This window comes from Etheostoma cragini, chromosome 16 (genome assembly GCF_013103735.1).
Source record: "Etheostoma cragini isolate CJK2018 chromosome 16, CSU_Ecrag_1.0, whole genome shotgun sequence".
Taxonomy (NCBI): Eukaryota; Metazoa; Chordata; class Actinopteri; order Perciformes; family Percidae; genus Etheostoma; species Etheostoma cragini.
Window position 1 is genome coordinate 9,443,028 of NC_048422.1, and position 20,972 is coordinate 9,463,999.

General features: G+C 40.2%; 1 protein-coding gene and 1 long non-coding RNA gene across 4 annotated transcripts in view; one reads left to right on the forward strand and one right to left on the reverse strand.

The window, feature by feature from the left end:
* Positions 1–7,447: 7,447 nt before the first annotated feature.
* smad2 (SMAD family member 2) overlaps positions 7,448–20,972 on the reverse strand; it is a 21,195-nt gene continuing 7,670 nt past the window's right edge. Inside the window, exons 3-11 of one of the 3 annotated variants that reach the window (XM_034896414.1) lie at positions 20,303–20,392; positions 19,034–19,227; positions 17,441–17,575; positions 17,152–17,214; positions 15,803–15,856; positions 15,394–15,606; positions 14,974–15,111; positions 13,343–13,487; positions 7,448–10,791 (exon numbers count right to left, since the gene is read on the reverse strand). In XM_034896414.1, coding sequence (XP_034752305.1) covers positions 10,668–10,791; positions 13,343–13,487; positions 14,974–15,111; positions 15,394–15,606; positions 15,803–15,856; positions 17,152–17,214; positions 17,441–17,575; positions 19,034–19,227; positions 20,303–20,392 — 1,156 coding nt within the window. In that variant the 3' untranslated portion in view covers positions 7,448–10,667. Of the gene's footprint in view, positions 10,792–13,342; positions 13,488–14,973; positions 15,112–15,393; positions 15,607–15,802; positions 15,857–17,139; positions 17,215–17,440; positions 17,576–19,033; positions 19,228–20,302; positions 20,393–20,972 lie in introns of all 3 variants that reach the window. The other 2 variants (XM_034896413.1, XM_034896415.1) reach the window with 2 other exon arrangements.
* On the forward strand, positions 9,231–16,829 carry LOC117959344. Its single transcript, XR_004659922.1, has 3 exons — positions 9,231–9,242; positions 14,331–14,335; positions 16,689–16,829. It is a non-coding gene; the product is annotated as an uncharacterized LOC117959344 (long non-coding RNA).

Consider the following 20,972-nt stretch of genomic DNA (forward strand, 5'->3'; position numbering starts at 1 on the left):
AGGGATGCGTGTAAAAGGTTGAAACGGAAACAGAATGTGGTGACTGCTTTAGATGTATCAAGACATTTTGCAACCCACCAGTAATGCATTGCATAGCGGGACCATTAAGCGTATTCCTACACTTAATTTGTGCTTTTTCACAGCAGGCACTTTGAAATTCCGGTGCAGGGAAAGCACAGGTGTAACTAATAACATTAATGATGGGTGCATTCCATTTAGATGTTCCAGTTGCATGGCCCTGCTGCTACGCGTGTTGGGTCCTTTGCATGGTTTACTGGGACCCGTAAATGAGGCAGACCCATAATTTTTGTGCGTTTTCTGATTCCGCGGTAACACTGTATGGTTAGAATGGAAGGACTTGACAAAAATGTTGTTAAAATGTTGCCATCTACATACTGAACTGACATAAAGCACACACCACTGTGGCCCATCCTATGTCCCATCAGCCTCTTCTGTGCCTCCATTTCCCTAACAACCCCCGTCCAGTGACCTTTTGAAGCCAGGTCATGAATGGGTCATAGTGATGTCATTGCAGGCGTGCGCACGCACACACGCGCGCGCGCACGCGCGCACACACACACACACACACACACACACACACACACACACACACACACACACACACACACACACACACACACACACACACACACACACACACACACACACACACACACACACACACACACACACACACACACACACACACACACACACACACACACGGTTAAAAATGTAGAACTCAAAAGTGACCAATTAGAATAAAAAATGTATCTCCACTTCCTGAACTGGTTTGTGGCAAATTGATCAATTTTATAAAAGAAATAGACTGACAATGCCAGAGCAATTTGGCAGTTACTAGTGTCATAGATTTAAAGATCAGGTCAAGTCAGGAGCTTGGATATTTTTGAGTCATCCATTTGGTAGTGTACACCAGCTGAAGGTACTGAAGTGCACTAGTTGTGGTTTAACTAATGGCTTTATAGTGACACCTCCAAGCCTAAACCATTGCATGTGGTCCTTAAACAACCCTAACATTTTACAATAATTATCAGGAACATGATAGTAGGGACAGATGTGCATTTTTAAGGTTGTTTGCTGCAGGTTGTCTGCTGCATTTTGAAAACAAACCCAAGGGTCAATGATCTTTCCAAATCCAAAGAGTTGCAAGGAATCAGCACTGCACATGGGACTAGTTTTTATTTGCAGAGGCACAATATTCTTTAATTCAAATGTGCTGTTGAAGAGAGAAAAAGAGAGACGATAATAACCAACCGTTCTGTCATTGGTTATTGACTTTACTACCATGGGGGGTACTGTGCATTGACACTCAAGAGTAAAGGAAGCTCTACCAAGTACACAGTGCAGATGCACATATACATACTATTTATTACATAAATTTGGCATTTTGTGTATTACCCACCGATTAAACATAGTAGACCTTAATACAATCCAAGTTTGGTGTTTAACAACTTGTCAAAACCTCAGCCCCATTCAACACCTTTTGGATCGACTGGGAGATGGATTTCGCACCAGGCCCTATCGACCAACATTAATGCCCAACTTCACTAAGGCTGTCGTGTCTGGGAGATCATCCCTTTAACCAGAGTTTAACATCTCGTGCAAAGCCTACACAGAAGAGTGGAGGATTTTTATCAGCACATTAATGCCAGTGTTTTATTTGTTCCACAGATGCTTGAAATACTGGCCAAGCTTCCTGTCCTGCCTTCTTTTTCCTTCAGCACATGAGGAAATGTCACTAGCTGAAATCCAGCCTGACCACATTCCGTTAATTCGCGGTGCCTCACTAGAGTTGTCCAAACAGACGGACAGTGCATTTTAGAAATGGCCCCCGCTGAAGCACACCTGTTGCTCTTGCATCCTGAGAATTAAAGGAATAAACAGTATACATAGCTGACTTTTTGTCTCTAAGAATATCGTGAAAAAGGCCTATTTTGAAAGAAAAGAGACAGTCCGAGGACATTGCTCACACAGTCCTGAAAAGGAGTCAAATTAGCTGCTAAAATTGAAATCACTTTCAGGGAGTAACACCTTAAATTAAGAAATTCATGGGAAGGTTTTCTTAATGCAGCTCCACAAAGTAAAGCTGGTAAAATGAATGTTTTAGCCAATAAAATCTCTCTTTGTACAACTTTAAAGCATCAACAGTAATACGACTGGTATGGTGCATCTCTCCTGCAGTTCCAGCATTCCTTACTGCGCCCCCTCTCTCTTCATAGGACTACAGCAAGCCCCGTCTCCCTGACTCCATGACTCCCTGACCTCCAGTCTATCTTTGTCCCAGTGAAGCATCGCTACGACCCACTGAGTCAGTGGAAAACTCATTTAGGCCTAATTACATGGGCTAGCTTCTGACTCTCTTACTTTCTTTCACTGAAGAGGCACTTTCTTTCTTTCACCCCTCCGCTGTCCTTTTCTCTTTGCTCTCTCGTTTCTTCTCTCCTTGTGCTCCAGTTACCAGACCGAGGTAGCCCTGCACTACCAGCCAGCCAGAGCACACACACAGGACATCTAACACTCTAGTGTGGCCAAGAGGCCACAGCTCTGCAAGTACAAAGGCTTTTAGATGGTGCATTGTTATCTCCTCAGGGTCAGCCATAGGTTAGGGCCCAGTCTTAATTAGTTGACATAACTTATACATGATTACCCTCTCTTCAGATCCTATGGCTCCAAAACACACACATACACACACAAGTGCCTTTCTAAGACCTACAGCCAAGAAGTAATGAGAGTTTGTCCAGGAAAGAAACACACCAACACACCAATACACACACAAGGTTTAGAATGTAGGGGTCAGGTAGGTGAAATGTAAGGAACCCTTGGAGGAACCTTACCCCAGGACGTCAGACGGCACAAAACAACGTCACAAACAAAAGTCATATCAATGATAGATGACAGCCTGGGGTCAACGCTCCGATCGTATGTCAGGACCTACGTTGCTATGTCACCAGGAATCAAAGATAACAAAAAGGAAGAGTTACATGTGTGAGTGCGTGGTTTTTTTTAATTCTCCCCGCGTGTGACAGATACAATTTTTACCTTACATATACAGACATCAAGACAGAGAGATGGATACCAACAGATAATAGTCACCAACACATTGCACATGAAGCACAGAATTCAAATCAATGTCGTCACTGAAATGTGTGAGTCAGGATGAGCAGGACAGCAGAGGAAGTGAAGAAGAGGATCTGATCCAAAGCTGAAGCTGAAACAGAACTGATAAGAACAACAATCCCATTCTCATTTCTTCAACACAGAGTCCAATCAAAACCCCATAATCACACTCTGAATGTGATAGGATATTGACAGAAATATTGTCTTCTTTAGCAGCAGAGACATTTGAACCTGCCATCAATCTCTGATTCAGCCAACCTTATGTTCATCTGAAATCCATAATACGCTGTAGACTAACAGGCTGGTGTAAGCTCACTGTTGCAATATGTATATGTCTGTAATTTACCAACCTGAATTACTCTCATAGTTATGGAGAGCATTTTGCTTTTGCGGCCGCTGCACGAGACAGCATGGTTACAGCCCGTCCAATCGATATCCAGCCCATAAAGCAGACGCCACAGTCACCGGAATTAACGGGCTTGTGTCTTTAAAACATTCAGAAACATAAACGTAAACTGAAATCCGTTCTGCAACCACAAGAGATAAAAATGACTGCCACCATTACCAGTCTATATTACACTTCCAGAAAGTTTAGGTACACTCCGGATATAGTATTAATTTGTTTGGGAAATGCTTACTGCTCTGTACTGTAATAGGGCTCAGGGGAAGGGATGAGCTCCAAGGCCAAACCATAAGGAAGGAGGGCGAGCATCAACAACAACAGCTTAATGATGCTCTGGTAATGGAGCACAAGCGGGTCACTTACAAAGAGTGTACTCACTCTGGCAGGCAAAAACATACTTTGCACACACATACAGTAGCAATGGGTGCACTAACGCAGATGCATATGCGTGGAGTATTTGTGCGTAGACAGAGCTGGGCAATGTATCAATATTATATCAATATAGTGATATGAGACTAGATATTGTCTTAGATTTTGGATATTGTAATATGGCATAACTGGTGTCTTTTCCTGGTTTTAAAGGCTACATTACAGTAAAATGATGTCATTTTCTGAACTTACCAGACTGTAACTATTGTTACTAACTATTGTATTATTTGGAATTACCCACTTAGTCATTATATCCACATTACTGAGGATTACTAATCTCGTGTAAATATTTTATGTTAGCACCAACTGTCAACACTACAATATTGTTGCAGTATTGATATTGAGGTATTTGGTCAAAAATATTGTGATTTTTGATTTTCTCCATATTGCCCAGCCCTATTGGACATACAAACAAAATGTAAAGGCTGTGCCCCTCCAAAGGGATGAGTAGAATTCCACAAATCAATCCATCCAGGGGCCGCAGATAAAAATAAGCCATTTCGCTAAATTTGGTACATTTGCATCTTAATGAAGTCACCTAATGTGAATGGCCATAGACACGCACATACAGACACAGTCTCTTCACTCTCGAAGACTGTTCCCTCTCAGTCCACTGAACCTCTTAACCGCGATGGTTTTTAATGTGTTTTAATGTCTCTGAGATGTTTAACTGTAAGGCCATCATTTCAATAAGTAGCCTGCTGCACTGCACACAAAAGGGAGGGAAAGAGGCTTCACTCACTGACAGTAAACAAATCTAAATTATTCAGAGGGTGAAATTAACATTTTATGTGTTTGTTATTTATCAATTACTGTTTTGGTGTTGCAATCTGGTATGTGTGTGTGTGTGTGTGTGTGTGTGTGTGTGTGGGGGGGGGGGGGGGGGGGTGTGTGTGTGTGTAAAATGGAATCATAAATGTGAGTCTTAGACGTGGAATATCAGCAAGATTAGGTTTATCAGAAACCAAGTGTTTATCTTCACTAATTCTGGAAAAAACACATCGATACAACCAAAATAAACATAACAGGATAACAATTTGCGTAAAGCTAAACACTGACAGACAAAAGAGACATGTATGTGCTTCTACCTCCCTCTACTGGCCTTTAAAGTGTATCACATATAAAAACATAACCTCCACTCTTGCTGCTACAACTGTGACTTGTGGTAACCTTGTTGTTACATTAATATCTATCCATCTTTAGAAATTGCATTCAATTGTAGGCCTACATCTTGAACCTTACATTTTTTGTATAAAATGAAATAATGATAATTCCTAAATTGTGCATCTCTTTACGCAATTTAACAGCGCAAGGCACACACATTTTAGTGCACAATATTTGTGTGCATCTCTACACTAAACATGCAGAGGCAAGCTGACATATGTATTTATAACTATTAATAAAACTGACTTTTTCTGATGCTGTTTATAATAGAATTGTTATTGAACCACTGTTAAGCTATTTCTGTGTGCAATCACAATAACATCATAAGGCCATGACAGCCACACAAACTCGGACTACTAAGGATATGTGGATAAAACGGACAGCTTGTGTAGTGTGTGTTCTACTACCGTGACGTTTTGGGTTATAATTTTCTGTTATTAATAAAAAGCTAAATGACAGACAGCCCTCTGCAGTATGTGTTTAGAGGGCTGTGTGGTCTCCCTTAACATAAACTGTTTGAGTATGTCGGGTTTTAACGTGGATTAAGGGCTCCTGCGTTAGAATGAGAGAAGTCTTGCTAACACTGGGTTGTTTTGGGCTTACCTCAAAGTTAGCGGTAAGCCTACCAGGACCACAAAAAGCAGCAGCCAGCACAGACGTGTTTTTTCTTCAAGTGTAAAACTGAACTTAACTTAACTAACTTAAACTCAGTCCGAAGACGTAAGCATGGCATTTGCTTGAACACTGAGTTCTTTACAAATGGGAGGTAAACAGTTCTAGCAAGGACTGCAAGTTAGCTAAATCCGAATGTCAGTTCAAATGCCCGCGAAAAGTTTCTCCAACTTCGTCTTACCACACCTGCTGACTGAATTAATTGATTAACCCCGCCCATGGATGTATTCTATAGGCTACTAATAATGGTCCCGCCCTCTACCAGCCCACCTTTGGCAGATCTGACAAACATAAACAAACACAAAAACATTAAACACATAACAAAATGTTAAATGGACATTTTAAATTAGAATGTAGAGAAACATGGACTCGTATTTTAAGGCCATTCTTTTGTTTTTTATCAGCTTCAGAGGCAAAAAGTGTAAATTCTTTCTTTAAATACGAGTTTATCATATATAAAAAAATGTTTATACATGCAAACAAGGATGTTGAATAAAAAATATGTATCTGCAATAAGTGTCTTTACCTTTGGGTACACATGGCACATGTGTGGACCTGACTCAACAAAATGCTGTGTACAGTACATGTTTAACACAGAGAGAGAGAGAGAGAGAGACAGAGAGAGAGAGAGAGAGAGAGAGAGAGAGAGAGACTTTTAGTTGTCTCACATACTAGACGTTCAACACTGGACACCATTTAGTTTTTTTACGTTTTATTAGTGTACACTGTAAGAAGTTGTCTGTATATGTAGAAGAGTTGGAAAGCCTAGATCATCATCAGTGTTTCCTAACAACTTGTTGTCTAATGAAATATGCTCCATTGATAGCAAGGAAAAGGAACAGCATGAATGGTAACATAAACCTACAACTATACAATAACATCAGCAGTGACATATAGAAACTTCAATTTCTCCAAAAAGCCACCTTCTTAGGAATTAATCACAAAGATGCTTGTTGGGGGATACACAATTGTCATCACAATAAGAAGAAAAAAAAACACAAAAAGCAAACTATAAATAGGAATGTGGACCCTCAAAATGTGTAGAGTAAGACTACATGAAAACTACATGTGGTCTCATCTTTCATCTCCAAAACAGAATTCCCCAGAAGTGAGAAAAGCTGGTTGGATTTGGGGTACAATGTTGGGTGGCACTCATTAAAAAGGAACAAACAAAGTTGATACAAAAGCTTTTGCTAGACCATGGCAATATGCATAAAACGGCATGTCTTGTCATCTGAAAATACACTTTTGGGAAATGTGTTTGAGAACACAGTCCTGCATAGAACAAACGTGGATTAGCAATGATACAACAACCTTAAAAGTTAACACTATATTTCCATTTCATGTGCACTGACCTTGGGAAAGTCCAGTCAAATTTTCCCCTAATAACTGAAAATAATTGGAAAAAAAAGACACAACAGCATAAAGACAGGACAGACTAACGCACAGAGAGACAAAATCACTGCATTTGGCTGGTCTCAGCCTGGTTACAAATGAGTACTGTAACAATTTGACCCAGGCAAATGCTCAATGAATAAAGGAGATGGTTTTCCTAAAAACTGTATAGTTCATGATTTGCCATGGTCAAACCGACATAAAAACAGGTTATCCTGCAGGATAAAAAAATAAAAATAAAATAAAAAAGTGTTGATCTTTTTTTAGTTGGTCCAAGTGGTAAAGAACATCACCCTGTAGAAGGGGAGGCCATTTATCAAGTCTGTATCAAACGCAAATCCTAAATTATAAAGTTTCTTCAGGATCCTGATAATGTGTATTATTAACCATCAGGATTTCTAGACGTCTTGTCTCAGCCATCAAACGATTAACTAAACCTTCGTTAAACCTTCATTTGGTGTTTTACAACACATTTTAAATCAGCATTTCTCCCACATGTTGCAGCAGGGAGTGATCAAATAGAACATGTGTATGCGTGTACATGCACATCGGCATTACTGTGCACAAAGATAAGACCATTGTCAGGTTTTAGTCACAGTTTGGAACAAGTCAAACAATGTACGGAATGGGACAGTATGTGGCATGTGTACACCTTGTCCAATTTACCTAAAATTACATGTCCCACTTACAAGCCCATAATTGTGCTGACATTCTGATTATGTGGTAGGAAACACGTAAGAGCAAAGTAGCCCTGAATGGGATATAATATGAGTGCATGTAAACCTGCTCACTGTAATTTACCAGTGTACAACCATACATAAAGGAGTGGTGTGAATTAAACATCTGCAGAGCTGAAATTGGCAGCAGCTTTTACATTGCGTCCTGGAATGTCCTATTTTGGCAATGTAAGACATAATTCAACAAATTCAACTTCTAGCGTCAGAGCTTCTAAAATGAATACCAACTGCTTTGATAGTGGGAAATAACACTATATTACCCAGCTCCTAATAACCCAAAAGGTCTGGATTGGAGTTTAGTTTGTATCTTTTTAAACAGGTATCTTGATTTGTAATTATCTATTTGCAACTAACCAAACTCCAAAAGGAAATTGGCAAATTTAAACTTTACGATCAAGCCAATAAAATTCAATACTGGAAATTTGAAGATAATAGGTTTTCGTCAGCAATTAGGTTTATAATAGTGGATCTGTGGTGTAGAGGACATACTGTAAATACATGCCTTCAGTCTTTGGAACAGCACTATCATAATTTGGGTCACACCCATAGAGCTGAAAAATGAATAAGAGTAAGGCAAGGAATTACCTTTGTCACCAGCTATAACAGCTGATAAGAGTCACCGGCTGGCCACTTTTACCACTTTAGTAGCCAACTCAGGATTTAAAGAAACGAGGATTGTAATTACAAGGACTTGAACTCTCAGTCACATTTTAACTGTGGTAAATTCAGTGAAAACGTTACATCCTATGCTACATACTTCATAAATCATCAAGCTGTGATCCTTTCAAACAAAAGGCATTTTCTAAAAAAATATTGAATTCTAATAAAAAGGAAGGAAATCTTTGACTTTTTAAATATATTCATATATACAAAAATGTAGCTCAAAGAATGTGAAAAGAAATAAAATGCTGTGTAGCATAACTAGCTTGTCAAATAGTTAAAGCTTAAATACTTAAGATTTAGACTCTAAAATACTGATACAGCTAAAATACTGGTACTAGGTACCAGCTATCTTTTGAAATTGGGGCAAGACATTAAAATCAAATAAATGCCATTTAATAAGCCAATTGAGGACAATACACGGAAAAAACTCTATAGTGAACATTCTTTAAAAAATATGGAAGATATATTTTGTAATTGTCATGACTTTAATTGGGCTTTTTTGTTAACATTTCTATTTGTACATTTCAAAGCATATCTTGCTGTATTTTACATCAAAGGCAACTTTTCTGTAGCAATATTAAGTGTGCATAATTTGGGGCAGTGCAAGTACAATGTAGAAGCAAATTGTTTTGAAGTCCCATGTAGCAGGACTTGTATTCCTACCAAAAAATGTTAATGGGGAAACCACGCAAGTCCAAGCATAAAATCAAGGGACTTCCGCAATATCTACATAGTGAAACTTAATGATGGTATCTTTTTCTTTTAGACAGCAGGGGGTGACATTGAGGCTACGATTCCTAAAACGCACATATATTGAGTCCAAGTCCGACATCCAACTCTCCAGCATAACCAAGATGATGGAATTGTAACAACGTTAATGTAGAGAATGTAAGAGAGGGTAAGAGTGTGAAGGGACGAAACAGAGAATGAGTGCAAATAGCTGGGCCTCAAAAACCAAGGGGGGGGGCAAACGGTTAACGGGGGCTAAAATCTGTACGCCTTTACTACTGCCTGAAAAAAAGTTTAAAGATTGCATGAAGTTCAAGAAGAGGGATATTTGCACTGAGAGTTACTTACTAATTGCTGATGTTTCAGCTCTGATCCAAACTCAAAACATCTACCCCACTGTACAGTGGTGGATGATTGGGACCAATTAACATCAATCACAGTGGAGATGATAAATAGCAATCTGCTGTAAGTGGTGTATGAACTGAAAAGGTTTGACTTTGTCACAGTGTGTATGTGCATTTGACCATGTGAAGACAGGTATGTGATAATTATAGACGTTCACATACTCTCCCTGGTGGTCACCCCGTTTCAGAGCTGAAGTCCATCACTCCAGCGTCGGCAGGTCTGAGATAACAACAGCACAGGCCTGATTTAGGAGAAGAGTGGACATTTTAGATAAAAACAGAATGGAAGTTTGGTCACCAGATCCAAGAAAGAATTCATGTCCAGGCGTGGAGTTGACTTTGGTTGAACATGAGTCTGGAGTGGTGGTACTACTTTGTACTTTTGGTCAACCTTGTGTAAACAGAAATCTTGACGCTGAATCAAAGTTGCGCTGTGGTAGGTTGGTAGTGAAGCAGTGAGGTGGACTAGTGGTTGGAGAGACAGCCCTGTAGCTAGGAGGTCCCACGTGCATCCCCGAAACAGCAACTACCATGTCATTTAGTAGGACAGGGAAGCCGTTTCTGGATCAGAGCCTGAGTCAAATTCCAAAAATGTGAATGTAGTCTGGTCCTTTTTGTGACATTTTTATATTGCAGGAAGATTTCAAATAATAGGTCCATGATTACTGGAATGTCATCCTTACATTAATCCAACAGAGCCAAAGTTGATTAGGCCCACTGTGACATCATTGTTAACATCCCACTATTGTCTACCAGTGATGTCGTTCTCCTGTCCTGCAGGTGCATTGTGTCATCATTTTTTTTCTTGTTAAATGAAAATGTTGGTGGTGCAACCATTTAAGACTGCACGGTGGTCTTCCTTAGGACATACGGGCAAGGACAAATGTTGTGAAAAGTCAGACTGACTTTGTGTAGGCAGCAGCAGGACTTCGTTTAGGACATACTGGAGCAGCGCACTGATGGTGAACCCATCTGGGTCAGCACCTTATCCAACCACTGGAGGGGGCCGTTGAGATGCAGCTCAATCCAACAGGGAGTGCTGGTTACGGTCTGACGTCTGTAGGGACAACATACATCATAGGGTAAAAAACAAAGTATTTTGGCATGTGATATGTTGTGAGCCTATTGTGAATATTATAACAACCTTGTAATAATATTTGTAGATAACAGAATCTCCTCTATTTCATTTTAGTATTTTCTTTCAGTACTTTTATACCAGTTCCTATCCCAGTCATTAAAAGGAGTACTTTGGGACTTTAGCTTTTCACCATATTCCCGCAGAGTTAGGTAAATCCAAACATACCCTTCTCATCTCCGTGTGTGTTGTCTGACGCACCCACCGCTAGCCTAGCTCAACCAGATCCTGGAGCTAACCAGCTCCATCTAGCCTACTGCTCCCAATCAGTGACAAAATAATGCCAACATGTTCTCATTAAATATAACAAGGTCTCATGAGACAGAAGGCGAAGCACTGCTACTTGTGCGGATTGTTACCCCAACTCTGAGCAAACTCCAGTGGAACTCTGCTCCTCACCACGGGAATCTCAGGTGCTGCGAGCAAATTACCTCGCCCAAGTAGCAGAAGTAGCAGTGCTTTGCTTCTGAGAATATATTCCCCAGCATGCATATGGTTAGAATATGGCTGTGTCTCATGTGACCTTGTTATTTGTACATGCTGTGACTATGCAACTCACAACATGTCAATAGGAACATCTTGGCGTTATTTTGTCACTTACTGGGAGCAGTAGGCTAGATGGAGCTGGGTACCTCCAGGATCTGTGCTGAGCTAGTCTCGCCGTGGGTACGTCAGACAGAGTTACGACATGCACAGAGATGAGAAGGGTATGTTTGGCTTTATCTAACTTTGGGGGATCCGGTGAATAATAATAAGTCCCAATAAGTTAGCGTTACCCTTAACTGAATGCTGAAATTAGTTAACATTCTGGGTTATTTCAATAAACACATATAAAAACAAAAACAATGGCCTAGATCAAGAAGAAAAGTAGTGGTAGAATTGTTAAGAGGTATAGTGGTAGAGTAATTTTCTTAAAAAGGGATATACAGAAAATACTAAAAAGTGAATAGGTGCCTGCATTGCCCAGGTATCACCAAATGATCCAACACAGCTCACTCCACTGTGGTCTAGCACGGCTTGGTGAGACACTGACTGCTAACCAGACAGGCTAAATAACGACTTAACCCTGGGCAGTGAGGACAAGCCCAAAAAAAACACAAACAGTGCTGTCTAGCCCCTGGGAGGGTGCAACACAGCAGCCAGGAGCTGAACAGATGTTTGCTGGGTGGATGGTTGGAGGGCCACAAAGACACAGACAAATGCTCTATAATCTCTGACATTTTACAACAAAAGGAGCAATATAATAGAGATTGTACACATGCAGTGCAGATGACAGCATGCGTAAGCTAACACAAACCTTTTACCTCTCAGATAGTGTTTACATTGTCATGCCCTAGGTTTTCATGTAAAGATGCATCTGCATTATATTGTTTGTGAGTAAATGGACTGCATTTATTTAGTGCTGCATATGTAATAACTACTCAAAGCGCTTTTACATAGTACAGGAACCATTCACCAGTTACACACACATTCATACACTGAGGCCGGGGTTGCCATGCAAGGTGCCACCTGCTCATCAGACAAACATTCACACTCATTTACACTCTGATGGCGCAGCATAGGGAGCAATTCGAGGTTCAGCGTCTTGCCCAAGCACCCAAGGATCAAACCACCAACCTTCCTTTGGTAGGGGACTGCTCTACCACCTGAGCCACAGCGAGCCCGTGAGTAAAGGGACAATGGAGCGGGAGATTGGTAGGAGAATTGGTGACTTCAGGTCAGTTGTGCTTTTTTTCTCTCAACGCTCATGCTACGATATTTGTAGTTTTACATCGGGCATTCGTTTGGGAGTCAGCGTTCAGGGCAGAGGGTACAGTTGCTGTTGTCACTGAGCAGCATTTGGAGAGTCTGCAGACTTTGCTGGGCTCTAGCCGGACCAACATGAGCTCTACCAGCCCAAGGTATGTTATGGTTTGCTGCAAGTTTTTAGCTGCAAGCTAACCTGCCCAGGACAATCATAAGCATATATAGCTAAGGTTCTCCCCCAAAAACATGTTAAAGTGAAAAAACAATTAAATAACCTTTGATAACTATAACACTAAAGTTACACCCTAATAAGAAAAAACGGTCAGAGCCACAGTATCCAGAAGTTAAGCTTCAGTCACACCAGCATTTACAACAGCAACAATTCTGTTTTCGATGGAATCACTGTAGTCAGTGGATTCCCACACAGGCCGTTATATCAATTGTAACGTTGTCCCAGTGCCCAAATGCAAACATGTGACAGTGCTTAACCTGAGTACATAGAGGGTGTCTAAACTGGAGGAGGCTGTATCTGTAAGCCATGTCACACAATCTAATTTAACATAACAGCAACCAACAGTCTTTGGGTCGCCTCAAGCTTTTTCAGAATGGCCACCACATGAGGACGTAAGATTAATTTCACTGTGTCACTCTCCGGTCTGACCAAACAACCCTCCACTCGTCATGGCTGACATTAAGAGAGAATGATGTGTATCAGAGCATACCATACCTGTACTCTGCTCCCCAGCCCTTGACGAAGCTCATTCTGATGGTGCACATCCTGGTTAGTTGGTAGACTGCCTCAAACCCCTGATTGACTGACTGGGCCAGCAGTGCAGCAAACTCTTGGTTGTTAAAAATCTTCAGATTGCAGCCTGAGAAAAAGAAGGAGAAGAAAATAGGTGTGAGGCATATGCCGCTCATCACTATCAGAGAGAGTAGACCTAGAACACCTTTATCCATCTTGGTAGAGAAGGTTGAAAAGACTGGGGACAAAAAGGGAAATACTTCCAGGACCTTATAAAAAATAAAACAATCATCTGTGATTTGCTTTATGAATGTGTTTTCAAAAACATGCGATTATACTTTGCCGTTTCTGTTAACATGACTTAAAAGCACCAAGCAGATGCATTGTGAGGTTTGGGTGTGTTGTATGTTGGTGATTATGCTCCAACAGGCGGACTATTCCAGTCCCTGAATGCGCACAAGGTCCCTGTGTCATTTCAGTACAATTCCGAGCCACCGTAAGGATACTGTTCACACTGCTCATTTAAAGCTACGTGGGCTAAGATGAGCCAGTGTGTGGGTGAGAGTCTGAGAAAAGATGTCACAATGTGGAGGGATTAGTGCTCCTCCTCAGGCTTCACTTTAACAATCTCAGGTGAGAAACATAGCATGTTCCTCAATCCAGACCGTTATAATATTTTAACAAGCCACTAATATTAATAATAATAATAATAATAATAATAATAATAATAATAATAAGTAGTGATTTGTGTTCCTCTTCCTCAAGTTGCCGGGTAAGTTTCAGTGGGAGCTCAATCCATCTTTCTACAGGTTTTACCAAGTCAAAGTTAAGGCTTCTTAAGACCTTTTTCAGACCATTGTGAATTAAATTAAAATACCTTTATCACATCAACTAAGCCCTAAATACAGTTATTTTTTCCAGTAAGTAAGTAAGTAAGTAAGTACAAATTTTGTATACACCACTTTCACAGACAGGGTCACTAAGTGCTTTACAATGTGTTTAGACGATAAAACATAGTAAAAAAATTGTTTAAGACTAAAATAAAGTACAAATACAACCGATAAAATGATCAACAAATAAAAGACCCAAAAGCTAGCATGAACTGTGTCTTCACTTGTCCCTTAAAACAGTCCACATTCCACAGAGAATGATGTTGGCAAGATAGGCAGGGGCCTGACCATGTAGAGCCCTATAGGTTATGGTGAGAATTTAAATTGGATATTACAGGAAGCCAGTGCAGGGAGCAGAGTAGAGGGGTGATATGGGTGCACCGGTTTGATCTAGTAAGTAGCCTAGCAGCAGCATTTTGAATGGGTTGCAGGCGGTGAAGGATTTTATTGAGTGAGGAGAAGAGTACATTGCAATGATCAATACGGGAGGAAATTAAGGCATGGACGAGCATCTCTAGTTCTTACTGAGAGACCACAGCCCTTAATCTGCTAATGTTGGGTCAATGGAATAAATAAAGAATAAAGAATAAATAATTTGGTCAATGATTTGATGTGAGTTTCAAAAGATAGGTATTAGCAAACCAGAACGGAGGCTTTAGTCAGCTGTGTAGCATTCATCTTGCTATAGAGGAAAAGGAAGAAACACTATTTCTGTGTATGAACCTGGCGGTATCTTGCAGACTGTGGCAGGGTGCCAGCCATAGCGCTGGTTGCAGTTGGGACTCTGGACGAAAATGGCACTGTCGCTGAGGCACTCGGCAAACACCTCCCCTCCGATGTAATACAACCTTACACCGCGTCCTGCAGAGTGGGAGCCAGGAAAGATGTGAAGAGAAAAAGGGAGGACAACATATCATAAAGAAGAAATATTCATCCTTTTTCAGCCTGTTTATGATCATGTTTATTCAGCAGTTTATCCATAATACAATATATCTTTTTTCAAAACCCCCAAAGCTTCCTTCACTGCAAATATACAATTCACTTTTCTCTAACAAATCAGTGTACATCTGTACTAATAATAACTGTTGAGTTACTGTCTCTGTGTGTAGAAGAGTGTGTGTGTGTGTGTGTGTGTGTTTGTACCTATATGTCTCCTTGTCATTTCAACAGTTGCGTTCCTGTTAACGTTGCTGAGAAGCCCTAGGCAGAAGCGTTCAGAGTTGGAGGGGTCGGTGAAGCCATCGACTGTCAGAGACGGCTGGGAGGCGTGGAACGTCTCTCCGACCCGCTGGTTTAACTCATAGTAGGCTATCGAGCACCAGAAAGCTGGTTCGCTGTACGTAACTGGCTGAAGGTCTGAAAATAAATCAAGTAGGACACGTTTCCCACGTCAACAACTGTCGAGGCCTTTTTGGAGACAAAATGTTTTGGTCCATTTTCAATAACACAAATGACAATGTTTTTAATTTAATAAGTATTATCTTGGCTCTACAGTTTACTTTTAAGAGCTTTACATCGACCTGTAACAAAATAAGAAAAGTGATCGTCTTACCCATTGCATGACTGACAGGTGATAGGGTGCCGGGTGACATTTCTGCTGGTGAGCCTGGGAGAAAAAAAAGTAAAATCACATAACAACTTTTTCTAATCTAAATTACATTTGATTTGCAAATTGTGTACTAAAGTAGTAATGGGCGATAGTAATGATATGCAACATGAACAATACAAAATTGACCTACAGTAGAGATTTTAATTATATTGCACTACGATACTGCATGTTGATGAAGCAGTCTACCCGCGAAATTTAACTACCGCAAGCTCCAACCGGCTGCATTGCATCATCGTCATCTTGAGTAAACATGGCTGGAAGCGAAATGGAGGAGCTGGTGAAAAAGACCGGTGCAACATCCATTATTTTGACTTTGTTTCGGATTTAAGTGGTTACAATGGACCCGTGGTGGAGCCATACCACTGAGCCTTTCACCAGCCTTACAAGTCACTATGTAACGGACGATTATATATGCCTTATACTTCAAGTATCTTTTTTTATTCAAAAAATGTATTGTGCTTTCATTTAGCACTTTATCATTTGTTTTCATTTGAACTGACTTGAACTAAAGTGTAGCGCCTTTCAGAATGATTTGCACTAAAGGAAAGAAACACAATATTTAAGCTTTTTTTTTACTAAAGTCTCTGCAACTAGTGTACTTGGATTTTATATATCTGCAACATTATGTTGTATAATTACAGTATTACATTTTACGTATTACAATATGCACTAAATGTTCTCAAAACTACATTTTACGTTTCTTTCTCTTTAAAAAAAAAAGTCAACAATTTGGCTTTCCTTGGGTCTATGTGACCTGTTCTGAATTGGTTCTATTATAATTTATATATCGTTATCGCAAGAGGCTGCAACGTATATCGCAAATATTCAGGCAGTGGTGGCCTAAAGGTTAGAGAAGAGTGCTTGTGCCCGGGAGGTCGTCGGTTCAATCCTCAGACCAACAGATTACCATCTGGGTGGGGAAAGTGAAAGAGCAGTGCTTGTCCCTCCCTCATTACCACCTCTGGGGTGCCCTTGAACCCCAACAGGTTAGTAATCAGACTGCGGTTGTACTGGGCAGCTCCAGGTATGAATGTCTAACTGTGTGAATGTGATCAGGGCGTTTCTGCAAAAGATAGGCTTCCCTGAATAAATAAGGTTAAATAAAAAAAATTGGATTTTAGGCTTTATCGCTCATCCCTAGTTTAAAGCTACTAATAACGTGTATATCATTTATGTTTCTTGCTGGTGTGTGATTTTAGGTTGTAAAAACTGACCTTCTATCCCTTATAGTGTTTGTTTTTTCAGTGAGATAAACAGTGGCATGTACACTACAAGTCTACCTGATTCCATACTTTGATTCATCTGTTGGTCACTGGTCTCTCCATCTTCACTGATGTAGCCAGGTGGAGGAGTCTCTGTAAAAAGACACGTAAACAAGCAATAAGAATCCATTTTAAACAAGACTGAGGTCTCTGTGTGTTCTTGTAAGTCCTCTTTAGGCGTTGAGAGTATGATGGCATTTATAATCTTACCTTTAATTACCAACTTTCTGTTATATACATATCTAGTCAGCTTGTATGAAAGCTAGGGTAGGAAGTGAATGAGAACAATGTGTTTTGGCTTCCTGCGCAGCATACAGACCTGGTATATAGTTATTAGGAGGGTCTATGCCGGCAGGGAAGTTGGTGTTTTCGGGGATGGAGTTTGTAAAGTCGTCTAGAGGAGGAAGCTCTGTCAGGATCTCTGTGTGGCGTGGCACCAACACCGGAGGCAGCACTAGAGAGATAAGGAAGTGTCACTGACGGAGGCATATATGATTTGCTTTACAAATCTGAATTGTATAATCAAATGCATTATTCCCCCTAAGCAAGTGTGCTAATGCAGCAAAAACCTGCTTCTCATGCACACACCAAAACACTAAGAAAGTAAAACACATCTAGACTAGAGAGGTTCTGATTCCTGAACTTGCGAATCGGCAGATAGTATGTTTTGGATGTGATATGATTTCTGTCATTGTTGTATAGTCTGGCTCAGATTGAATCCTTTGTAGTCCTTTGTTGCCAGACCCTCCTCCAAAGCACCCTGAAGGAGGATCTGTCTCCTCCACACAACATTTAAACTAGTAATGCCAGTTAAATGCGTTATTGACGGCGTTAACGCGAACCATTTTAACAGCGTTCATTTTTTTTCTTTTTGTTCTAGCAAACTTGTTACTGTTTTTCCCCACTTGCTGTTGCAATAACTAGTAACGCTACAAAAACTACAACACTACAGTTGTGCTTGCGAGACGTCCAAAGAATAGTGTGAGAAGCCCAAACGGACGCCAATAAGATTCTGAATGATAAGTTTACTTTTTAAAAGTTGCCAAATGGTTCCATTGACAAGACCAAAGTGATCTGTGTGTTTTGTTGATGTGAACTGAGCTACCATCACAGCACATCCAGTCTGAAATACCACTTGATGGCCACCGGGCTTGGAAGTAATTTTTACCAATTCATTTTTGACTGCCTTAAAACTGAATTACCTAACGAACGTATAGCTTGCAAGTTCAATTCAAGTTTAATCAGTGTAAGTTGCTTTTCAACAATCATTCCGGACCTTTGACCTTGTATATAAAACAGATATGGACCTTTGAAAATAAAGTCTGAAAATAGACAAAGGTTTGAAGGAATAAACGCTTTGTAAAACAAACTAATACATACAGAGAAAGAATGCCATAGAACGTTCTTTGATGCTTAAACTTGCCTCTCTAACTACTTGCCAAAACCAATACCAGCAGTTTAGGCAGTACCGGAGGCTTTTCCGAAACTGGTATCGGGACATCTCTAATCTAGACTGGATTCCACTACATAAACCAATACAAATTTAAGTTATAATTATTATTATAAGTTATTTATAACTCTTTCAGTTGTCATGATCAATGTCATTATTGACCTATTAGTGGGCACATTTGAGGTCCCAGCCAGCAGTACTCAAGATTTTTTTTTAATCTATTTATTAATCCCCAGTGGGGAAATTACAACTGACCCTATGTGTACACACTTTGTTAGTAATCACACACAGGCCTAAATTACACACACATGCTCAGGACCTATACATGCAGTAATGGAGAGACGTAAGAGTGAGTGGGCGGCCAGCTCAACCAATCCACACTCTGTACTTTCTGCACGTACTCAGCTACTGCCACCCCAAACAGCAATTAAATAGAAACACACGATTCTCATGGATCCTTACCTGGCGTCTCCACTCTCTGGTAATGGTAGGGATTGACACACACTTCATCCTTTTTTAGGTTAAAGGCAAACTGGCAGGAGTCGATGGCCCGGAGCTCATGGTGACTGTGGAGGTCTGGCCATCTCCACAGGCGGCAGTAGATGACATGAGGTAGGCCCTTGCGATGGGAGACCTGAAGACGCCCATCCAGTGACCTTAAGAGGATAGTTAAAAGCTCAGTAGTGTGTTCTATAAACTGAGAGGGATGCCAAAAGATTAGCTGAGCTTTCTTCAGTTTCTGGTTTGGTAAAAAAGAAAGGCTACTGACTCGCCAACCAGTGGAGTTCGGGACGCTGCTTTTGTTTAAAAACTTTATTTTTTTAGCTGGAAAGAGCCATGTACGATCAGAGTTTCTGATCAGATGCCATCTTTTCTGCTCCTTTGTAATTCAAGCCTATAATTGACTAACCTAGTTTTACAGAAAGTCATTTTTATTATAGACAAAGCATCTCTATGGAAATTACCATGAAACTACACTTTAATGTATTTTGATGAGCAATCAATACTACCACTTAATCTGCACAGGCAGTGAACATCTCTCAAACGCTGTACTTAAAGATTCAGCAGGTAAATTTTAGTAAAATATTCATATTTACATGAGACAGATATATGTTAAAAAATAAAGAAATCATGGCCCTCCGCCTCAACTTAGCGCTCCTAATCTCATTTGCAAGTTTCTGTCGAGTCCGAAGATTATCAACCAATCAGATCCGAGGAGTCTCTCACGCAGTGCCAATATCAGCTTGTGAACGGTGATAAAAAACTGTCAAACTAGGCAAGGCTGATGAAATATGAATCAAGATTCTGTTACTGCATCGACTATTTGACGTCTCAGAATCCTCGGCTCTATTTGGTTGTTTTCCTTATGCCATTAGGAGCACCAGGAGGATTACCAGATTATCTGGCTCAGGTAATGCTGTCAGGATATAGTGACAGTTCAATCAAATATGACAAAAGGTTGTTTTTTTTGTTTTTTTATCAAAGTTACAACCTGCAGCTTTGATGGCACAGCTTCTAGCTATTGCAAGTCAAAAACAGCTCCATTAATTACATTTCAGACAGTCTCAAAGTCTTTCAATGATCTTAATAAAAGAGAAACGGGCTAGAAAAACCAGTGTGTAGTGATACTGCAGATTATAGAAAGACAGATGAATATTTTATGAATGCATGACAAGATGTAGAGCAATTGATAATCTCATTGTGTGTTTGAGTGCATGTGAGTATATTCACCTGCCGTAGTCATGGTATCCGTACATTCCTGTAGAGTCCCACTGCTCTATTGTGTGGCCTGAGCCTAGACCCCATAGATCTGAGCAATTACTACAGACATACACAGACAAACACACACACAAAGTGCAAAAGGGATGAAAAATAAATATATAAAAAGAAAACAGATGGTAAACATGAGGCGTTTCATTCCAAAGTGGTAGAATGAAATCACAAACATGTACAGTTGGGTCTCTCACTGACACATAGAAAGGGGAAAAATTATCCCCCCTTTGCACGTGTCAATAAGAGACACTAACTGGATGACAGGTGATCATGTAACAAATCCAAATTGGACAGACAGTGATGTGGTGCCATCAGGTGTTGCGGGGTAGACGATATTGAATAGTGACTACCTGTTAAAACTTTGATAAGTTGATACCAGATCAATTCATCTTCTCATTCCTCTTTCTTGCTCCCATATGTGATCATACAGGTCTGATTGGTTTACTTGTTTTCAAAGCGCCCATATTATGCTCATTCTCAGGTTCATTATTGTATTTTGAGGTTGTACCAGAATAGGTTTACATGGTTTCATCTTCCAAAAAAAAAAAAAATATATATATATATATATATATACAGTTGTGTTCGAAATAATAGCAGTGCCTCAACAGCAGCAAGAAAATCACTGGTT